General features: G+C 41.2%; 1 protein-coding gene across 5 annotated transcripts in view; it reads left to right on the top strand.

Moving 5' to 3' along the window:
• Positions 1–23,906, top strand: part of LOC118802288 (cGMP-dependent 3',5'-cyclic phosphodiesterase) — a 259,355-nt gene that overhangs the window by 151,288 nt on the left and 84,161 nt on the right. For all 5 annotated transcript variants that reach the window (XM_036562782.1, XM_036562785.1, XM_036562781.1 and 2 more), the window contains one exon: positions 4,722–4,810. In XM_036562782.1, the coding sequence (XP_036418675.1) occupies positions 4,722–4,810 (89 nt within the window). The remainder of the gene's footprint in view (positions 1–4,721; positions 4,811–23,906) is intronic.

Genomic DNA, 23,906 nt, shown 5'->3' with positions numbered 1-23,906 from the left:
TGAGTCCAAATGAGAGTGAGACAGAGTGAAGATAGTGTCCAAGTAAAAGTGAGACAGAGTGAAGATGGTATCCAAATGAGAGTGAGATAGAGAGAAGACTGAGTCCAAATGAGGGTGAGACAGAGAGAAGACTGAGTTCAAATGAGGGTGAGACAGAGAGAAGACTGAGTTCAAATGAGGGTGAGACAGAGTGACGATTGAGTCCAAATGAGGGTGAGACAGAGAGAAGACTGAGTTCAAATGAGGGTGAGACAGAGTGACGATTGAGTCCAAATGAGGGTGGGACAGAGAGAAGACTGAGTCCAAATGAGAGTGAGACAGAGTGAAAACAGTCACTAGGTGTTTTTGTAATGTCATATAACTGTGAGAACAGAAAGAGACAGGCAGGCAGAGGAAGACAGACGAAGTGTGTGTGTGTGTTTGTGTGTATGTGTGTGTGTGTGTGTTTGTGTGTGTGTGTGTGTTTGTGTGTATGTGTGTGTGTGTGTATGTGTGTGTGTGTTTGTGTGTGTGTGTGTGTATGTGTTTGTGTGTATGTGTGTGTGTGTGTGTGTTTGTGTGTATGTGTGTGTGTGTCCACGTGTGTGTTCTGAGAAGTGTAGACGACTCCGTCTTGACATTTTTGACAAATTAAAAGGACCAACCCAATTTGCTCTGTGCCTCAAAATCCCTGCCAAAGAGAGAGGTAGAGAGAGAGAGAGAGAGAGAGAGAGAGAGAGAGAGAGAGAGAGAGAAATGGAGAGAGGAAATGACAAGAAATCACTTCTCTACCTGACTCTCTCTCTCTCTCTCCCTCTGTCTCTGTCGGAGCTGTAAGCAGCGGAACAGTTCGCCGGGTGCCTAATTGGGGTTGCATTGTCCTGTCGCCGCGGCGATTAGAGAAGCCTGTGGCATGATGAGGGTGCTTTGCATCTGATTAACCTCTGACGGCCTGGAACAAGCTCATACACATACACAGCCGGAAAAGCCACTTACGCTCACACAGAGAGTGGTCATGTTTACTGATGCACTCTGAGAGAGAGGGGGATTAAGGAGAAAATATAGAGAGAGAGAAAACAGACACGATGATTTGATAAAATAATCTCTGAATTATTTTCAGGTTTGACTGATGGAGTGAATTTCAGTCTCAATCTCTCTCTCTCTCTCTCTCTCTCTCTCTCTCTATATATATATATATATATATACATATATGTAACTTGCTTAGGTTTTGGTTCCACATTACATTCATCAATCTTTATACAGGCTAAATATTCTCTGTACAATTCCATGCATCAAACATAGAAGATGCCGGTGTTACACTGAAGGTGTTAATTTGTGTTGAATTGGCTAACCTTTTGTAGCCCTGTTCAAAAATGTGATTGGCTTTCATCATTAGCACAAAGGCCAATCACATGTCTCGGAAATGGTGAGCCATTTGGTCTTATTATAGCATAAATTCATGATTCAATGTTGAAATGGCCTCAATCAGAAATTAAGAACACCTACACCTATAGCAAATTCCAAATTGATAGGTTCTCTGTAGAGCTTTTCACTCTTTGAAAGCTCTTTAAAAGCCTCCAACAAGTAGTTTTGAGAAGCAAAAAGTATGTGGACACCTGACCATCACACCTGTATGAGCTTGTTGGACATGTCATTCCAAAACCATAAGCATTAGTATGGAGTTTGCGGTTAAACAGTGTCCACTCTTATGCAAAGGCTTTGCACAAGTTTTTGGAGTGTATCTGTAGGAATGAAGTGAAGATTGAGTCCAAATGAGAGTGAGACAGAGTGAAGACTAAGTCCAAATGTGAGAGACAGAGTGATGATTGAGTTCAAATGAGGGTGAGCTAACTTGCTAACAGCCTACAGCTTAAGGTTTTGGTTCCACATTACATTCATCAATCTGTACAGGCTAAGTATCCTCTGTACAATTACATGCATCAAACATCCGTACCATGCCGATTCAGGACAAATACATATTTATATTGAGCTCATTGATTGTTCTAGTTATGTTTATATTTTCAGTGCAGATCAACATTTCATTTTCCGTATGAAGCTCATCCATCATGGATAAATGGATAAAAGGGTCTTTCAAGGGCTCCCGACTGGTGCAACCATCTAAGCATTAGCCCTGTCAACAGGATATCGCAAGTTCTCCTGAGACTACAGCCGTCCGTGGCCAGCAGTCCAAGAGAGCACAATTGGCCTCGCTCTCTCTGGGTGGGTAGGATGGCCCCCCGTCTCCCCCATCACTCAGCATGATGCTAGTGAGCGCAGGCGTCTGTTAGCTGAGGTAACAGATCTGGCGGTTGGCGCTTTCCTCCGAGCATGTTCAGCTGTCCAATGACGTTGCGTGAGTGGCAGTTTGAAAAGATGCGGTGGCGCTTTGAAACGATGTAGGTCTCGGAGGAAGCCTACGCTCACCCTTCTGGTGCTGGTGGTGTTGTGTGCTTAGAGGAGTCCTAACAAGTGGGTGGAATTGAATACGACTAAATTGAGGAAAAATTAAAAACAAAAAAAAAGGTCTTTCAAAACGCTTGTTTAGGCCAAGGGAAGTGGTAATCATATCTCAAAACCAAGTGTAAACCGAAACAAAGAAAATACGTCAGTGAGTAGTATATGCTGGGCATCAAGTTAAAGAAAATTGAAAATGTGGTGTTTGTTCAGAGGTCTTTTCAAACGAAGCTTTGAAACCCAACAATTTACACCATAGCGAATATGTAGCTAAACCTGTTGAATTTAGCCAGTTTGACATCCAGCACCTCTCATTAGTCAAGTCAGATAAAATTATCAGTGGGCCTTGTTGTGGGCCGTGGAAGCTTTTGTGATAGTTTGATTGGGCCACAAGTTGCAAAAGGTTGGGAACCCCTGCGTTATTCTAGGTGGATTTCAAATATGCTGGAGTTAGGAGACATTGACTTGTTCATTTAGAACTTGCTGAGCCCTTGGCTGGATTTCAGGGAGGTGACAGTTCATTAGGTAGAGACGTTCTTCAGGTCTAGAAGGTTATATTTAGCATGTGTGTGGGCTCAGTATCCAAGGTTTTCTCTATGGAAGCTGAAGGTATTTTGATTGATATTTCCGAGGTGGATGAGAAACTTCTCGCTATAAGATAAAGGTGACCATTTCCAAGCTCCACCACTCACTACGCCCACTGGAGTTAAAATTGCCACCTACTGTGGACCCTTCTGACCAGTCTAGTTATGGTCCTTTCATGCTATACAATCAAAACCTCCACAGTTCACGGTTTCATTACCACCAGCTCTTTGGGATAGTTTGAGATATCAGTGGGGTCATTCTGATCTTTTAAAAGCTCTGTATTGTCCGTCACCGGATATTACTGTGTAATGTAGAAGGGGCCGGAGTTACACACTGAAGGTGTTAATTTGTGTTGAATTGGCTGACCTTTTGTTGCCCTGTTCAAATACAATGTGATTGGCTTTCATCGGTAGCACAAAGGTCAATCACATGTCTTGGAAATAGTGAGCCATTTGGTCTTATTATAGCATAATTTCATTCATTGTTGAAAAGGCCTGAATCAAGAATTAAGAACACCTACACCTATAGCAAATTCCAACTTGACAGGCTGTCTATAAAGCTTAATACTCACTGAAAGTTCTTTAAAAGCTTCCAAGTAGTTTTAAGAAGCCAAAAGTATGTGGACACCTGACCATCACACCTGTATGAGCTTGTTGGACATGCCATTCCAAAACCATGAGCATTAATATGGAGTTGGCCCCCTTTGCAGTTAAAACAGTGTCCACTCTTAAGCAAAGGCTTTGCACAAGATTTTGGAGTGTATCTGTAGGAATTTGTGCCCATTTCATCCTAAAGGTGTTCACTGGGTTTGAGGACAAGACCATAGGTCACTGGAGTTCCTTTCCGTTCCCCAAGTTGTAGCCTTCACTGGAACTAAGGGGCCCAAACCCTGAAAACAGCCCCAGACTCATTATGCCTCCTCCACCAAACTTCACAGTTGGCACTATGTATTCTGATAGGTAATGTTCTCCTGGCACCCGCCAAACCCAGATTCGTCCATCAGGCTGCCAGGTAGCGAAGCATGATTGATCATTCCAGAGAACATTTTCACTGAACCATCTGACCATTGAACCTACACAGGTCTTCTGACCTTTTACATGTTGATAATGGTAAAATAGTGTAAAATATGAAAAAAAAAGTTTTCTTTGGGGACTATTTTGCCATGAATAGATTTTAAAAATTGTTATAGACAAAAATGTTACATCAAAACTATGATGAAAGAATGTCAGGCAACATATTAATAGCCATTTTGTTTAATAACTTTCTGTGAGGTTCCTTTTAGAGGCATTCGAATGTTTAGATATCTGGTTGCCATCACCACCACTGTGGACAGTTCTGCCTAAAATGAAGCATTTAATCTCAAACCGCTCTGAATGACTTCCTTTACATCTTAATCACTTATTTATGCAGACGTTTTTAGAAAGCCAGTGAATATTCCCCGTTTGGCACGTTGAAAGAGCATCTCAGGTGGCGTTTTGTGAAGCTGCTTGAGGAAACGCCAAGAATGTGTAAAGCGGCATTGAGACAAATGAGGCTGCTTTGAAGATGCTAAATTAGACGACAGCTTTGTCTTGTTTTTTTGGTCTCTGCATTTCAGATGTTGTGCCACAGTTTTAATGATCTCTAAAATAGAAAAATGTAAATGTTTATTTACTTTGTTATGTTTTATACTCATCTGATTTGTGATTGTGTGTATTTTTCAGGAGAGTGTGTTCGTGTACCTGCTGGAGGCGGAGTCTCAGATGGTGTGTGATGATCCACCCCATGAGCTACATGCAGAAGGCAAACTCAGGTAAGGGCGTCAACACTGTATGTATATCAGAGGCAAGGTCAGGATTTCATTGTTGGGGGGCCTTATTACAAGTAGGGGTGGCAGCTGGCAAACGTTAAAGGCAGAGTTCAGCAAATAATCTAGTTTACGTGATTTTTTGCGTACCCTAAATGCAGTCGATCGACCAAGACATGCTCGGCATCCAAGTTTTGCTTGGAGCTTCAGGCTAATGGCGCTAATAAGGATGTAACGTATATACACATTTAAGGTAACATTGGAAATACATTATCACCAAAGTAAGACCTGGATGCGGTTTGAGCAAGTTAGGCGAGAGGTTTCAGACATGTATTTGTATTTGTTTTGGTCATTATTTACCTCCAATATTTGTTAGCAACAGAAGCCCCGTAGCTCCAATTTGAGACTAAATAAGAAACGTTTCGACACTAAGCATGTCTTGGATGATCGGCTGCATTTGGGGTAAGTGGAAAATCATGTATATTTGATTTTTTACCAAACTATATCTTTAAGGCCCATAGTGAGGATAGTGAGGATGACAACTACCAAGCAGCCTACTTCATTATAGCTAAATCGTTAGAAAATGACCACTATTTACCAGTCAAAGGGAAACATTTTTGAATATTAAATGCACAATTGTTCACCTAACATTTAATATATCAACTGAAAGCATAACACAGTGAGTAAAGGCTTATTGACCAGAATCTACCATAAGTGTAGACGTTTCAAGTGAATGTTTGAAGATTTTGATGGTTTGGTTGCTTATTCACAGTAGGATATATTTTTTGACCACTCGGTTCTACCAAGGACTACTACTTGCTAACTAAGTAGTCTATAGGAACTAACAAAGCTCAACTAAATTCTCATTTGGAGAAAGTAGAGCATGCTAATGCTAAGCTTTCAATATGTTCATAGTGAAAAAGTAGTGGCTTTTTGAGTGAGCGATGGCAGCATGCAGCCGTGTAAATGTTGCCACGGTGAAACCTAAAGTTTGTGATGATTAAAGAAGAGCGTTATCAGTCTCTTTTATTTATTTAAGGTGGAAAAAGTCATTATGAGGCAAGAACCCAACACCTTTGATGACCCTAAACATCCAGCAGATCAAGGATTGAAAATCTGTAAACAAATGATTGTTTTGAATGACTTATTTAACTTAGTTGGATGAAACAATTAGCAAGAACAAATTCAATATTTGGAGAAAATACACAAAACAAAAGCAACTACAATCTTGGTAATGTAGCTAATCCATTTTCTGCAGGGTTTAAGGCTGTAAGCATCTCAACATCTGACTCCCCAAACCCCAAAAGGGAAATTGCTAAATACGCAAGTGTAAATTATAACAGGGGGGGGTTAATTGATAAAATCCATCTGACATATGTTGCATTTGGGTGCTTATCAGAAGATTGCATATACCAGATGGTTAACTAGTAAATACGACTTCACTCTTTTGGGGTGCTTGTTCATAGGTACACCCACCACATGGAAAAAGAAAGCATAGTGGTCAGTTGTTTCTTTGCTATACATAGAACTAATAGAAGTGCATCAGGTATGTATTTTTCACATTCACTGTAGGTTTAGCATTTTTAAGGTTATACATTATATGTTACATCCTGTAAACTCATTTATTATCTAGAATCCCAAGTTTACCAATTGTCAATACGACGTCATCAGCCGAACACAATTTACAAGTGGGCAAATTGGCATTTCCCAGTTTCTGACTCCACTCAGAGTCAGAAATAGTGGCGTTAGCCAATGAAAAATGGACTTCCAACCCCCATTTCAGTACTGGTTTTAATATGTCCCTGTCCACTTGAACTCATCATTTCACCTGGGGCAATCCTCAGGCTCCATCTTAAGGGCTGTTCCGTTGCTTTATTATCTCAAGTGAGGGGTGTTAAATAAGCCCTTGGAGGCGTGAGGGACCAATTGAACTCAAATCACAACCTGAGCAACAGAACATACCCAGAAATCATTGCAACCTTGCCCATTTCCCTTTCCAAACTCCAAAGTAATAAGCTATAGCAATAAACTACTTTAAAACACTTAAGTAGTGTAGTCATGTGACAAAATGAAGGGGGCTTATTACCACAAGGGCAGCTTGCTAACCTAAGAGGCTAATCTAGGCATATCAGACATTCTCTCTGCCATTCATTAAATGAGCTGCAAGATGAATGACCGATTCAACAGCTTAGAGTGAACTCCACAGGCCACACAGACTGTTCTCAGTAATCACGGCAATCAGATTGCTGGCATGAAGCTAGCCAAGAACAAGCTGGAAAGCTGGCTAGTCAAGTCAGATCAGGCCTGGCAGTAGCTGCAAGCAGTGAATAAGAACGAGGTGGTTGATCTGAAGGGATGTTCTAGGCACCAGAACATGGTTGGTTTTCCTGAAAAAACTGAGAAAGGAATTCCTGCCCAGATACGTTCCTGACTTGCTGGGGGCTGAGAACATCTATAAGCCTCTGGAAATTGATCCAGAGGGCAGTCATCTGTGGACTCGGCACACCTGCAGGTAATGATTACTAGGATCCATCACTGCCGATTGAGGGAGAAGATCCAGCAACTGGCTCGTCAAAAGTGTCCACTGATTTTCAATGCGAAAAGGATCCTTTTCTCCCCTGATCTCCCGTCAGAAGTGGTGAGACAGTGCCAGGTCTTCAATGACGTTTAGTAGAAAGTGAAGGATGCCGGTGCAGTTTTCTCTACCAAGTCTTGCACATTATTCTCAAGATGTTTTCTATTGCAAAGTTTGCATGTCTTGCCCATTAGGTCTGAGACCTACCTAGTCGAGAGCAGGTTCTTTCTGTGAGTGGTGAGTTAAAGTGAAGTCTGAGTGGATTAATCAGCGTCTGCTTCATTAGACAGATCCACTATTTCTTGTGGTCCAACTACAAGTCAAAACAAATGGCATAAGATTAAAGCCAAAAAAAAACAAAAAAAGCAAAACATACCTTTACCTTTAAGCTTTTACTCCTTTTCAACTCCAGATGCATACATTCTTCTTTAACACAATTAACCACTTCCTTTTTGATCAACTGGTTAATCAAAAAGGGGGCTGAATAACTGCTTCACCATCAAATACGAAACCTGCTTCAGCTTCGCTTGAATAATTTCTCAAGTCGTTCGTCTCATACATGCGTCCGACACATTTGGACCTCTAACTGACAGACACTGCTGGAATTTGCATAACATTACAGTCATTCAAACTTCCACCACCAGCAATGTTGTGTATTGTGCCTCAATCAAAAAGCAGTCCAGGCTGAAACACTTCTTCAGTGTGAGTTGGCAGAGCAAAATGTTGTAGGCTGAATAGATGGATGTATGCAAAGTGGTTTTAGTGCCATGACAAAAACGAGTAGAAAATGGGCTGTTTTTGCAGCTTGATTTCCATATTTCCTACAGTAAAGAGCTAAAACATTATGACCACCTGCCTAATATGCCTTTGGTCCCACAGCGTGCCTAACACGCCAAGGCATGGACTGTCTGTTGGTCCCCTGTGGTATCTATTCTTTAAGTCCTGTATGTTGTGAGTTGGAGGCGCCCCAGATCGTACTTGTTATTCCAGCACATCCCACAGATGTTTGATCGGACTGAGATCTGGGGACTTACGCAGTTCATACAAACATTCAGGCATTCAGTGTTTTCTTATTTGGGATTTCTTCAACAAAAGGACCCACACACACTCAAGAGCCCAAAGAACAGTGAGAACAGTTCTGTGGTATAAGACCACGTCATGAATCTGACAGACTTTTCTCAAGAACAAATTTAAGCATACACTTAGGAAGATATTGGTGAATTAGGCCCATTATATGCAGTGTGTCAGGATGCATTATCCTGCTGAAAGAGGCCATTGCCACACCACTCATGGTACACCACTGACAGGTGTACCTGGTCTGCAACGATGTTTATGTGTCAAGTGTCAAATTGACATCCACAAATTGACAAACTAGACCCAGGGTTTCCCAGCAAAAAATTCCCCGAGGCACACGCTGCACATGTACCAGGCCGTCCACGTGATGTAAAACAAAATGGGACTCGTCAGACCAGGCGATCTTTTTTCATTGCTCCAAGGTCCAGTTCAGTTGCTCATGTGCCCATTGTAGGCACTTTCGATGGTGGACAGGGGTTAGCCTGGGCACTCTGACTCGTCTGCAGCTACGCAGCTCCATATGCAGGGTGCAATGCACTGTGTTTTGTCACACATCCCTCCCATAACCATCAACAAACATTTCTGTCACTTATGCCTCTGTAGCAATTCTATTGGTTTGGATAAGACGGGATAGCCCTCATTGCCCTTGCACATTGATGAGCCTTGGGTCTCCAAGACCCTACTGCTGGTTCTTGGTTTGTCCCTTCCCTGACAACTGTTGGTAGGTACTCGCCACTGCTGACCGAGAGCACCCCACAAGCTTTGAGCTCCAGAGATGCTCCAAGCCAGTCGTCTTGTCCCTGGTCAAAGCTGCTCTTCACACCTGCCCATTTCTGCCACCTCCAACGTGTCAACCTCAAGAACCAACTGTTTGCCTACTGTCCAATGCCAGACCTTGACATGTACCATTGTTACGAGGTCATAATGGTTGGCTCATAGTTGTATGGACTGTATGGAATGGGTATTCAGTTTCTAACAAAGTTTACATGCTACATGAAACAAGTGGAGACATTTTGATTTACCATGATATGTGCTCTTTAGTGTCTCATACCTCAGTCTTTCAAAAAAATACTGAGGCTTCCAAAATTGGTAGCTGGTGAGATTTAGGCTAAATGTGTAGCATTTAGCAACATGAGTATTACATGGTCATTTTTGTAGCCTAGGAGTCTTTCACATTTATTAGGTAATAATACATTGAAAGAATCGGTTTGGTAAACTGAACCTTCCCGTCACTAGAGTGGACGCTCGTAAAGCGTGAGCTTCAATAAGCTGGAGACCGCTCTATGTCTCTAAAGCACAACCCGGCGGCAGATTTATGACATCATCTGTAAACACAACGGCACAGCCGGACGCGGACCGTACAAATTAAGCGTGCACACAATCCCGCCTTTCCCAGTGATTTAGCTCTTTAATTTATGTCTTCAATTTCCTCTGCTTCTATCTTCCTGTCTGTTTCTTCCTCCCTCTCTCTTTCTCTCTTGGCAGACGGATGAGTGCGTGTCTGCTTGTCAGGCATCTATATTCAGCAGCAGATGGCTGATCAATACATCTTTTATTATCCATCCATTCATCCATGCTTTTTCTGTGTGAGTGATTGTGTGTAGGTAAGTGATATTAATAGCATTCTAGAGGTCACTGACCCGACAGTTCATCCAGGTGTACTGAGGCAGAATCCAGTTCGATTAGCTGGTTAGGGGTGTGTGTGTGTGTGTGTGTTTCTGACATTGTTGAAAACTGTCCTGACATTGTAAAACCAGAGAAAAACAGGCTATATATATATATATATGCCCCCCTTTCACCCTGTTCTTCAATGGTCAGGATCCCCACAGGACCACCATAGAGCATAGGTGGTGGATCATCCTCAGCACTGCAGTGACACTGACGTGGTGGTGGTGTGTTAGTGTATGTTGCACTGGTATGAGTGGATCAGACACAGCAGTGCTGCTGTAGTTTTTAAACACTGTGTCCACTCACTGTCCACTCTATTAGACACCCCTGCCTTGTTGGCCCCACCTTGTAGGTGTAAAGTCAGAGACGATAGCTCATCTGTTGCTGCACAGTTTGCGTTGGTCATCCTCTAATCCTTCATCAGTGGTCACAGGACGCTGCCCACAGGACGCTGTTGGCTGGATATTTTTGGTTGACTATTCTCAGGTGTTTAAAAACTCCAGCAGCACTGCTTTGGTTGGTCAACTCACACCAGCGCAACTCACACTAACACTCCATTGCCACGTCAGAGTCACTGCACCCTGATCCCTGGGGTCCCTGGGGTCCTGACCACTGAAGAACAGGGTAACAAAGTATCAGAGAAACAGATGGACTACAGTCTGTAACTGTAGAACTACAAAGTGCTCCTATATGGTCAGTGGTGCTGATAACATGGATAGTGAGTGTAGAAACAAGGAGGTGTAGTTAATTAAGTGGCTTGTTGGTGTGTTTGTGTATAATCTATATGGGACCACGTATTATCACAGATAGGTATCAATGTCTGGAAGCTCTGCTTTAACACTGAGCCCAAAGGCAACATGAATGAAATAGACGTCAAGGCTGAAGGAAGTACTTTTGTCTCATTTTGCTGTTCCTTTCATCATGGATATATTGTCTGTAAGTGACCTTTCTCAATGACTCATACATTTAAACCATGACGCACAGGCAGTAGCATCCTCACCCACATTCGCCCTTTGATGTGTTTGTCAATCATCACTGCAGTCTATATTTAAATCTATTTTCTTGGTTCTAGAGTTCTGGCTCTTTTGTATCATCAACTCACACAGTCACAGTTTGTGTTAGTCATCCTTCCGCCCTTCCTCAGTGGTCAGTTTCTGACCACAGAGCTGGATGTTCTTGGGTGGTGGACCACTTTCAACCTAGCAGTAACACTGATGTGTGAAAACCCCAGCAACACCACCGTGTCGCTGATATGCTGAGAAAGGTCCACCACACAAATAATATCTGACCAATGATGAATGGGGTAGAGGAAGGGCAGATAAGTGTGCATCAATAGATGAGCTACAGTCTATAATTGTACATCAACATTATATGGATAAAAATGGTACACACCTCCTAATTATTGAGTTCAGGGGCTTCAGCCACACTCATTGCTAACAGCTGGATAAAATCAAGCACATAGCCATGCAATCTCCAGGGAACATATTGGCAGTAGAATGGGTCGTACTGAAGAGCTGTCAAAGGATGCTACCTTTGCCTTGTGTTATTTTGTGAGATTTCTGTCCTGCTAGATCTGCCCTAGTCAACTTTAAGTGCTATTATTGTGAAACGGAAGCATCCAAGAGCAACAAGAGCTCAGCCACAAAGTGGTAGACCATGCAAACCTGAAGGACATAGTGCCTAAAAATGGCCTGTCCTCTGTTGCATCCAAACTGTCTTCATGAAATGAGCTCCAACGGCTGAGCAGCTGCACACAAGCCTCAGGTCACTATGTTCACTGCCAAGCGTCGTCTGGAGTGGGGTAAAGCACGCCGCCACTGGACTCTGGAGCAATGGAAACGTTCTCTGGAGTGATGAATCATGCTTCACTATCTGGCAGTCTGATGGACAAATCTGGGTTGGACAGATGCCAGGAAAACACTACCTACCAGAATGCATAGTGCCAACAGTAAAGTTTTTCAGGGTTTTCCCTTAGTTTGAGTGAAGGGTGATGTTAATGCTACAGCGCACAAAGACATTACAGACAACTTTATGCTTCCAACTTTGTGGGAACAGTTGAAAGAAGACTCTTTCCTGTTCCACCATGAAGTGAGTTCCATAAAGACATGGTGTGATGAGTTTAGTGTGGAGGAACTCCAGTGGCCTGCACACAGCCCTGACCTCAAGCCCACTGAACAGCTCTTTTGGTGGAATGAGCACAGACACACTCGAAAATATTGTAGGGGCAACTCTATAATAATACCCAGGTGTCTACATACTTTTGGCCATATAGCGTATATAGCAGACCAATAAGGTTGGTGATGCCAAGCGTGTAACTTTGAGTTGAGCACTGAGGGGGCTGAATAGGACCTTCTTTTGGGGGTGCATAGGCATGCAGCCATTGAAAAGAAAAGGCTTTATACAACTTTTGGAACTATACAAAAATGACAAAATACCCCAAAACAAAAAGTATATAAAGTTTATTAGAACAATAGGAGGGGCCAATAAAAATATTTTAATCAGTATTTATCATACTCCGGTTTCCTCCCACAGTCCAAAGACATGCAGTCAGGCCAATTGGACACGCTGAATTGCCCCTAGGTGTGAATGTGTGTGTGATTGTGTCTGTCTGTCTGCCCTGCGATGGACTGGCGACCTGTCCAGGGTGTATCCTGCCTTCTGCCCAATGACAGCTGGGATGGGCTCCAACCCCCCACCGCGACCCAGAAGGATAAGCGGTTTAGATGATGTGTGTGTGTGTGTGTGTGTGTGTGTGAGTATTTATCATATCAGTAATAGGAATTAGTAAGTCTTAGTAATACTGTTATACCGTAAATAAATACTGTAAATGAAAATGAATTAAAGTAGTATTTATAAGTAAAGCCAATATTTTTGCCAAATATAAAATTATTTAATTAAGTGGGCGAGGGGTTATATAGCTAATAATTGTTGGAGGGGTTGCAAACCCTCTGCCCCGTCCTCCTTGAGCATAAGGTTTATGGATGGTGCTCATAAAGTGATCAGTGAGTGGAGCAACATGGAATTGTTTCAGTGAGTCATCACTGAGAAGTGGATAATAAAACTGTAGCACGTTTTGTGTTATTGGCAGCAATAACAGAGTTCTGAAGGGCTAATGGGCCCATTCCACATCACTGAGCTGTACACATAAGGCCATCCTAAGGTGATTTGGCTTCAGAACGTTGAGATGGAAAAAGCTGGACAATGTTGGAGGATTCCAGAGCTCAGGGGAACTGGAAAGAGGCAATTCCACAGAAAATCCGATTGGAAACCCCAGAATTGGAAACAGGATAAGGCAGAATGTGTATGTCAGCCTCCTTCACAGTAGATTATCCTTTCAGTCCTGATGTGGCCAGCACAGATGGACAAACACACACAAACACACAGGAATATGAGCCCCTATACGTTCTTAAAAGTTTGAAATGGGGCTGACAAATAATTAAAATAATGAATTGTGATTGATCACATTATTTTGTGCTGTTAATCACAATCAATTGCTTGTTTTTGACCTTAAAGACTCTTAATTAATCACAATCAGTCACTCATATTTATCTGTTTGTAAATAGTAGAGATGTTTATTATGAGTGGAAATTGAGACGTGAAGCTGTTGACTTGTGTTGATATAATTAATTGCAGAGCTAACTATGTACTTGATTATAAAATTATGAATTACATTTAAATAATGACATGATGTTAATCAAATGTAAAGAAAATAACACTGTCCAGTAACTACTATGATTTATTAGTACCTACTAACAATTATTCAGTAAATACTAACAGTTATTAAGTAACTACTGTATATTATTCAGTAAATACTTACAGTTATTAAGTAACTACTATATTATATATTATATATTATTCTGTAAATACTATTCATTATTCAGTAACTAATATATATTATTCAGTAAATGTAATTAATTTTTCAGTAACTACTATACATTTTTCAGTAAATACTATTAATTATTCAGTAAATACTAACAGTCATTAAGTAACTACTATATATTATTCAGTAAGTGCTCTCAATTATTCAGTAGTAGCTATGAATGTTGCAATAACTACTCTGACAGTAAACACTATGAATTGTTTAGTAACTACTATGAATTATTCAGTATTTATTATGAATAATTATCCATATACTACTATAATCTAGTTACTTCCATGAAGTACTCGGTAACTACTATAAATTATCCAGTAACTATTATGAATAAAATTATGGATTATTTCACACAGAACATAACTCAGTCCAATCAAGTGTAGAATCTAAATCATATTTATCCAACAGTGTGGCATTTCCCAGACATGGAAAATTAATGCAATATGAAATTAATAGCTAACTCTAAATGTCCATATTTTGAAAACAAAAACTTTTGTAAAAGATCCCCAGTTTTCCAGTAATCGCTACAAAAGAGGCGTTTGTGGGCCTAGAATGGACCGTTGTCCTGTTATAAGCTTTTTGTCTTGAAGGACACTCCACTGTCTGAAAATACATCTCTCATGACGGAAAGTCAGAGAGAGAGAGGAGTATGAGTGTGGAATTCCACTTTAAAGTTCAAACAGAATGAGGTGGTCAGGACAGAGCTCTGTGTAAAGTGTCAGTCAAAAGCTGAGAAAGCTCTGATACCGATACATCAGCTATCTGATCCACAACACAATGAAAACACAGGATGTCTATCAGTGTGTCTGACATTTCCTGCACAATGGGATCTATCCATTCATCAGCCGGTGGATCAGATCGTGTGGGACAAGTTCATGTCAATCCAGCCTCTACACGCACTGTCCACTACCTTGTGCTTCCACTCACTGTCCACTGTATAAGCATCACCTACCTTTAGGTCCACTATAAAGGTACAATCACAGACTATAGACCGTCTATGGATGGACATGCTATCAGCCTCCCTCTGCCCCCAGTTTCTGACCACAAGACTGTTGTTGACCAGAGATTATTTGGTTGGTGATCCATTCTCAGCACAGAAGCAATGGAAGTTGCTGGCTCTTTACATATGTCAGGGTCAGGGCTAGGTTGAGAGTGGGTCACCAACGTCCAGACATTGACCACTAATGAAGGGACAGAGTATGGCTAAGACTGTGCATCAAAAGATGGACGGCCATCTCTAACTACACCAGCAAGGCTGAGCTACAAGATAAGGTTTCTAATAAAGTGCCCAGGGAGTGGATCATACAAATAACCCGACAAATAGCTGGATAAAACCTTCAGTGGGCTTCGCTGCAGTTATGACAGATGTAATATTCTGGCCCCGGAGTGGAGAGAGCGGCGCTAATCCGCAGCAGTGCAGCCCCGTAAACACTGTTTTATTAAAATGGACAGGGTTGATTAAGTGCCTGGGCTCTCGCAAAAGAGCAGCAATGCCTCTAGACATTACTGTGAGAATGTGTTTGAGTGGGTGTGACCTCCTGAAGAAGTGTCTAGTGGCATCATTGCTCTTTTAGAATAGACCAGGAGTGGAAAGAGTGGTGAAAAATCCTACTTAAGTAAGAGTCATTGGTGCAATTTCAGGGGAGGATGAATGGGGGACACGTCCCACCCACTATTTGAAATAGTGTGAGACAATTTTAGAATAGATCATGGCTGGAAAGAATACTGAAAACTCCTATTTTATAAGAGTACAGTTACAGTCATCGGTGCAAATTCAGTGGAGGGGGGGGGGCGGTCAAGGGGGCCACAACCTACCAACTTTATGAATTAACACAAGATCATTTTTTAATAGACTGGGGTGGAAAGAGTTGTGAAAATTCCTACTTGAGTTAGAGTACTGTCACGGCCATTGGTGCTAATTCAGGGAGGGACGAGCCCACCTACTTATTGAAATAACGTGAGAAAAGTTTAGGATAGACTAAGGATGGTAGAAGATCTGCTGAAAATTCCTGCTTAAGTAAGAGTCATTGGTGCAAATTCAGGGGAGGGGCAGGAGGGACATGTTCCACTCGCTTTTTGAAATAACGCAAGATAATTTTAGAAAGATTGGGGTGAAGGACTACTAGATATTCCTACTTAAGCGTTCTTTCAACCCCTGATCTATTCAAAAATGGTCTCACACTATTTCAAAAAGTGGGTGAAACCTGCCCTCCATCCCCACCATCCCCCAGATCTGCACCTACGACAATGGCAGTATCCTTATTTAATAAGGAATCTTCCATTTTCACTTTTTGAAATAAAGTGAGACAATTTTAAAACAGACCAGTGGGTGAAAAGAGTCCTGAAAATTCATACTTAAGTAAGAATACTGTTCCTGCTATTGGTGCAAATACAGTTGGGGCAGGGGGGACATGTCCCACTCACTTTTTGGGTGGGGCATATTCCACCCAATTGTGCGTGCATTCCACATATATGGGGGTAGCAGGATGGTTGTCGAAAAAACTGCATAGCTCATATTATTGATAATATTTTCCATTAAATTTCCCTCCCCATTTATTTGCATTGTCATTTTAAGCAAAAATAGAAAGTGACTGTATAAGTGGAAAGAAAACATACCTTGTGTACCATCAGCTATGCCAAAAAATACTCTATCAGTGTGCAGCAGCACTTAGTGAAGCAGGCAGCCTAACAGCTAACTTCACTGCCTTTTATTTGTCATTTTGCGATTGTCATCTGTTCACACTACATCCACATATACTACAACCACTGGTCTATAGATTAATAAATGCAACCATTAGCGCAACTCTTACCTCAGTCACCAAACAATATCATAAAAAATAGATTTTATTTATTTTTATTTTAACCGTTTCACACAGAGAAAAGAAGCCAAACTGAAGTATGGTGTCTTTATTGCAAGCTATCTCGCTAACTTTAGCTTTTAGCTTGTTGTCCCAGTTCCTTGACTTCCTAGTAGTAACTTTCTGTATCTCTGTTCTTTCTGCTTTCATAAGCTAACGAAACAATAAATAAATTCTAAAAAGCCCATCATAAAAAACCAACCCCTAAAAAACTCCCACCTTCAAGATGCCTCGTCAGAAGGGGTTTGTGTTAGTCTTTAAATCTGAAAATCTCACTCTAGAGATTTTTACATTTTGGTACCCTTTAATATTAGGAACCCAAAGGAAATTAGCTTTGCAATAAAAGCTGAATTTCTAAAAATACAATGAAATAGGTAAATAAATAAATAAATAAATAGGTAAATAAATAAATAAATGAAATGTTACAACTGGACGATGAGTAAAGTGAATCATCTCTCAAAAGTCATACGTTGTAGAAGACAAACCACACACACACACACACTGGTATACAGTAAGAGGCTCAGTGGGGATCAAAGCCAGGCTGAAGGATTACTCCTCTCAGAGAGCGATACCTGAGTACCTGCACTCAGCTCCGGCCTTCCTTTTCATCTCCTCTCATCCTTCTCTCTCTCTCTCTCTCTCTCTCTCTCTTCTCCTTCTCCACTCCTAATCTCCTCCACTCTCTCCCCCTCTCCCTCTCTTCCCTCTCTCCTTCCTCTGGCTTAGATCTTTAATGGAGGTTAAGGATGGTTCTAATCCCTTGACAGAATAAACAGCTTCAGAACACTTGACATTTCTTTATTTCTGTGTAATTATTCATTCGTTGACCCTCCACAATTACAGAAGCCGATCGTTTTCGTTCTTGGGTGCTCAGCTTGCTGAAACGAGTAACACCTAATGTGGACAACCGTTAAAGGTATCGTTAGGCATTTTCCTTTTAGCTCGATTATAGATCATCATCCAAGACGTATTTGGTGTCTTTGCTTCTTTAGACCATTTAATCCCAATTGTTTTTCCTAGTTAAGTGTCTTTATGAAAAAGAAGCACACTTAATTGCATCAACAGTATACTTGCACCAAAAGTGCATTGATTAATTTTATGCATTTTATGACAATGCATGGAAAATTTCCTTCATTATGCGGTAAGGAAGTACAAATGCATAAATGTATTTCTTAACCTACTTCGGGTTCAGGTGCTTCAGCCACACTCATTTCTAACAGGTGTGTAAAATCAAGGACAAAGCCATGCAAGCTCTTGGCAGTAGAATGGGTCGGACTGAAGAGCTCAGTGACTTTGAACGTGGCACTGTCATAGGAAGCCACCTTTGAAGCGTCTAGGAGCAACAACAGGTTAGCCATGAAGCTGACTGTGGAAGCAACATCAGCACAAGAACTGTGCATTGGGAGCTTAATGAAATCCATGGTTGAGCAGCTCCACACAAGCCTAAGATCACAATGCGCAATGCCAAGCATTGGCTGAAGGGGTGTAAAGCACACCACCACTAGAGAATGTTTTCTTGAGTGATGATCACGCTTCCCTATCTGGCAGTTTGATGGATGAATCTAGGTTTCCCAGGAGAACGCCACCTGCTGGAATGCATAGTGCCAACAGCAAAGTTTGGTGGAGGAGGGATAATGAGCTGGGGCTGTTTTCCTGGGTTTGGATCCCTCAGTTCCAGTGAAGGGTGATGTTAATGCTGCAGCACAAAGACATTTTAGACAGTTATATGCTTCCAACTTTGTGGCAGCAGTTTGCGGAAGACCCTTTCCTGTTCCAGCATGACTGTATCCCTGTACACAAAGCCCTCTCATCCAACACCAGTGCTTGACATCACAGATGTTCTTTTGACTGAATGGGCACAAATTCCCACAGACTCTCTCCAAAATCCTGTGGAAAGCCTTCCCAGAAGAGTGGAGGCTGTTATAGCCACAAAGGGGGGCCAACTCCATATTAATGCCCATGGTTTAGGAATGAGATGTCTAATAAACTCATATAGGTGTGATGGTCAGGTGTCCACGTAGTGTAGTCAAAAGATGTGAGCAAATTTGGAGTGGGTAACAAAAAGGCTGGAATACTTGATTCCCCTCACTGCATCAACACTCTTGTCATCATCCTGTATCTCCTTGTCTAAAAGCCAGAGAGGGAAAATGGGTTCTGAAGCCCTTTCAGCTTGTCTCAGCCCTGTAAACAAAACCTCTGTGTCCAGAGACAATCGAGGACATTAACCAGTCTCGGTCCACTGAGTGCTCTCCAGAAGAACTGGGACCATGCTTTCAAAATTGCTATTCCTGCCATAATACGTTGACAAATTAAAGATGACAAGATGGATATGAGACACTGGTACAGATGGTCATCCTTTATTTCTGGGTATTTCCTGGCAATGCGTGCTTTATTTTTTTAAATGTCTAACCACTTTCGTGCCATTTTCCAAAAATTGAAAAAAAGAAAAAATCCTGCAAGCACTCAAAAAGCCACCCAAACTGCTTATTAAAACCCAACGGAGCGCTATCCACCGGCCGCCCACTAATGTATGGCTAATTGGGTTTTCATACCGTGGCACCGGCTAGCCCTCATAGCCCTCCGGAGAGACGGAGATCTAGTTTCCTTGGAAACATGTAAAAGGGCCTGGCTAAAAATAAAAGGCATCTTTTTTTTTTTTTTTGACGCCAATCAACAGTCTGTCACACTCCAACAGGTGTGACATTTCGTCCACTTCTGATTGTTCCAGGAGCCGCCAGCAGAACCGGGTAGATAAGAGGGTTTTTTTGTTATTTTGGTGAGATATTATGTAAAAAAATCTTTAATTTTAGTATTGTGAGAATCAATTAAAAGTTAAATTGAATATCACATAGAAGATGTTCCACTGTGAATAGAAGCAAATGCATTATTGTCAGCAGGCTGATTGGATTTCTTATAAATGATATCAGTTCATTTGCATTGCATTTGTACTCACACACTCCAAAGCTGGGCTATTCTGAACATTTGGGGTGGGGGCCCTAATTGAAATCCCATATTTGGGGCCCCCTTTAACTCAAATCATATTATTTTGTATGCAACAACGATATATATATATATGTATATATATATATATATATATGTATATATATATATATATATATATATATATATATATATATATATATATATATATGATACATACCATGAGTTTAACAGAAGCCTAAACAATGGAATATAAAATTTCCTTTTTTTTTAGCATTTATTGTGTCCCCACTTTATCTTTATTACAGCTTCCGTTCTTTTAAGAAGACTTTCAGTTTTATAAAGAAATCTGCAGACACACCTCCAAAGTTCAGTCTTAGAAGCTGGTTGATCATTTTCTGAAGTAATCAAACCCATTCAGTGGTGTTGAGGTCTGGACTCTGGGGTGGTCAGTCCATCGTTCAGCTTCTTTGTTTGATGTGTCCGTCTCCTTTTCTCAGTGAGGTTCTTCTTGATCAGCTACACATCCTTTCAGACCCACAGCGCTGAGTCGTCTTCTCACAGTGGAAGGATGGACAGAAACACCTGTGGATGCTTTCAGATCTGATCAGCTTGATTTTCTCCTCTCTGTCAGAGATGAAAGCTTTAAGTGCTGTTTATCTGATGGGGGCAGTTTTGGTGTCGACCAGCTCTTCCAGGTGGTTGTGAGGAGTCTCATTTTCTCTGTAGACCAAACACATGTCCAAATTCTTGTTTTCCTGCCAATCTGGGGCCAGTCGGTCCACACAAATACACACGCACATTCACTGCCCTCAGCAGTAATCAAAAGAGCCGGACACGCATTGAAATCCCTTTGTTTTTATTCTTTAATGATGCCATTGATAACAAACAAATCAAAACAAAATTTGATTAGTGCTCCTGAATTGTGCTTATCAGTCCTGTGTTTCCATTCACACACAGAAACAGAAAAGAATAGAGATGGACATATGAATACCATCGCTCTCTTTCTTTCATTCTCTGTTTTTGTGCAGGTGTTTGGCCTTTATTGTCATGTTTGGAAGAGAATAGAATGGAGAGAGAGAGAAAGGGCAGCTTTTATCGTGACATCAACATGAGAAAAACATCATTTGCATGGCGCAATCAGCGGTGCCCAAAATATCTGACATCACTCCTCATAAACACAGATAGAACAGTTTGTTTTTCTGCATGTGGTCATGTGGGCAGCTGTGGATGTACCGCACTGCCCGAAAGTGTCCCTCAAATGAGGCGTTTTCAGATTTTCTTTCAAAACTGAATGGCCCAAACTAGTGGCGTCGACGTCGGTGCTGGCCCAAGTTGGCGATCTAGAGTAATAGCTGACATATTAGAGTAGGTGAAGCAGGCCGCTGTCTGACCAACATGTGCACACAGGGTATAAAACTGACTTCCACATCCTTCATGTCACGTAGGGATCATGGCTCATGCAGTGGACAGGCCTTAGCTATAATGGGAGTGGTAACACTTTCTATGAATGTCACCTTTGTAAGCATCTATAAACACATACATAACATGTTATAATGCATTTATAAGACATTATAAACATGGCTATAAATATTTATAAAAATGCATTATAAGTTATAGCCAAGTTTATTATGCATTATGAGATTATTATGCATTATTATGCAGAGTTCAAACTAGTGCTGCTATCAGTGTTTTACCCAATGTGGGAAAGGTAATGTACACCACCGTTAGCTTGGTATTTGTCTTTACTTTACGCTCTCCAAGCTGGGACTGACTTCTTTGGCACTGACATTATAACATATTATTAACACTAATTATAATACATTATATTAACAATTCATAATGTATAATAAACATGGCTATAAAGTGTAATTCAGTGTAATTCTTTTTTATAAATATTTATAACCATGTTTATAATGCCTTATGAATACATTATAACATGTTATAAATGTTTTTATAGATGCTTACAAATGTGACATTCATAGAAAGTGTAACCATTTGAGTTTTCACTAGACAACTAGCTATTAGGTCAGTGAGATTAATAGTAATATTTAGCTCTAGTTTTCTCTCGTTTGCCTTCCCGAAGGAGTCACTGACTATACCAGGGATCAGCAGCCCAGATGTTAAGATGAGTCATTTTGTCCTTTCAAAAAAATCAAACCAGCTTGGTAGCCACAACATTTTATGTCCATTTTACCATCTTGGCTTTAAATATGTCTCAGTAAGTGCTGATGTCCTAGTACAGTACGAAAACTCAGACTTACTGTGCTCTCCTTAAGCTTTAGCTCAGCTTTTCTCGCATCTCCAGCAGGAAACCTTTCTTCAAAAGCAGAACAGTTTCTTACAAAATATCTCACGATGTTCGGCTTTTTATGAGGCTGAAGTCGCTTCTCATTCGCCAGCTTCTTGTTCAAATTTTCCCATTCCACCTTAAATGAATGTAACTGCTGCACCATTTAAGGTGTAACGGGAAGATTCGAACAAGAAGCTGACTTCAACTTTGCGACGTTTTAGTATTTGATAGTTTCTCGAACGTGGAACGTTTTCTTCCAACGTTCAGGATTAAATGTTGGTGAATTAGCAGTTATAGGCTACTTTAACTCCAGTATTTAAGACTGTTTAATGTTAAACTGTGTTAGAACAACCAGCAGAGCTTTATTTTTCTGCAAAGGAGGATTATTTTATTTTTACCTAAAATCTAGTTCTGCTGTAGAGCCGCAACAGGGCAGTAAAAGAGCCGCACATTGCCGACCCCTGGACTATACTGACCACTAGACTATGTTCTCCATCAAAGAGATCCCAAACTCTACCTTCAGATTTCTTGCTTACGTGCATTTAATAGGGAGATATTTCTGAGGAGAGAATCAAAAATAATGTAATCCGCCTAATCTGGGGTTACACTACGTGATTTTACCTTGATTTTAGCCCCAATTCTCAGTCTGGCTGAGTCTGTGCTGGTTGGCTCTAGTCTGCAGATTTTTGTGTCAGTCAGAGTCGACAGTTGGAGAGAGAATCGAGATCAAAACTGGAGTTCACAAAATGATTGAAAGCTCCAGAAAAAATGAGACTCCTAACAACCACCTGGAAGACCTGGTAGACACCAAAACTGCCCCCATCAGATAAACAGCACTTAAAGCTCTCATCTCTGAGAGAGAGGAGAAAATCAAGCTGATCAGATCTGAAAACATCCACAGGTGTTTCTGTCCATCCTTCCACTGTGAGAAGACGACTCAGCGCTGTGGGTCTGAAAGGATGTGTAGCTGATCAAGAAGAACCTCACTGAGAAAAGGAGACGGACACATCAAACAAAGAAGCTGAACGATGGACTGACCACCCCAGAGTCCAGACCTCAACACCACTGAATGTGTTTGATTACTTCAGAAAATGATCAACCAGCTTCTAAGACTGAACTTTGGGGGCGTGTCTGCAGATTTCTTTGAAAATCTGAAAGTGAGTCCCCTGAAAAGAGGTGTGGACACACTGAATACTGTAAATTGTGACATTATATCATATTTTGGATGATTCTGTGAAATGTTTAGTTAAATATGCTGGTAGTGATGAGTTTTTACCATCACTGGAGGCTGTTACTGTGGCAACTGTGGTGACAGTTGCAATACCTCCAGCCCTATACTGCTTAGTGCAGCTGAGCTTCAGCCTGACCTACTATGGATGCATCGAAGGGTAAAAATAGGAAAATGCATTAAGAGAATTTGTGCCGTTAACAATTTATCATGTATAATGTGTTATTAATGCATTAACATTAGCACTAGCGTGCGAGTGCGCAGCCATGGATGTATGCTTTTAACCATCTGCTTTAGCTCTGGAGGTAGAAGTAGCAGTGGTGATGGTGTGATCATTGATGAATGAAAAGACTGAATGAAAAGACTGAATAATGAATCTTTTCATTGCTCGTTCATTTTCCTTTCATAATCAGGCTTGTTTTTTTTACAGCAGATTCTGTGGCAGCTGCACAAAGACCCAGACACCCGTCTTCTTATCCTTTCATCCCTCTCACTCTCCTTTACTCCCTCTTTCTTCCTCTCTTTGGGCTTTTTAGAGCATCTCCAAGCTGACCTCTCCTCAAGCTAGTCTTGCTTTGGTCTGTGACCTACTGTT

This window comes from Colossoma macropomum, unplaced genomic scaffold, assembly GCF_904425465.1.
Source record: "Colossoma macropomum unplaced genomic scaffold, Colossoma_macropomum, whole genome shotgun sequence".
Lineage (NCBI taxonomy): Eukaryota > Metazoa > Chordata > Actinopteri > Characiformes > Serrasalmidae > Colossoma > Colossoma macropomum.
The sequence above is the reverse complement of the archived record's forward strand: the minus strand, read 5'-3'. Positions and strand labels throughout refer to the sequence as shown.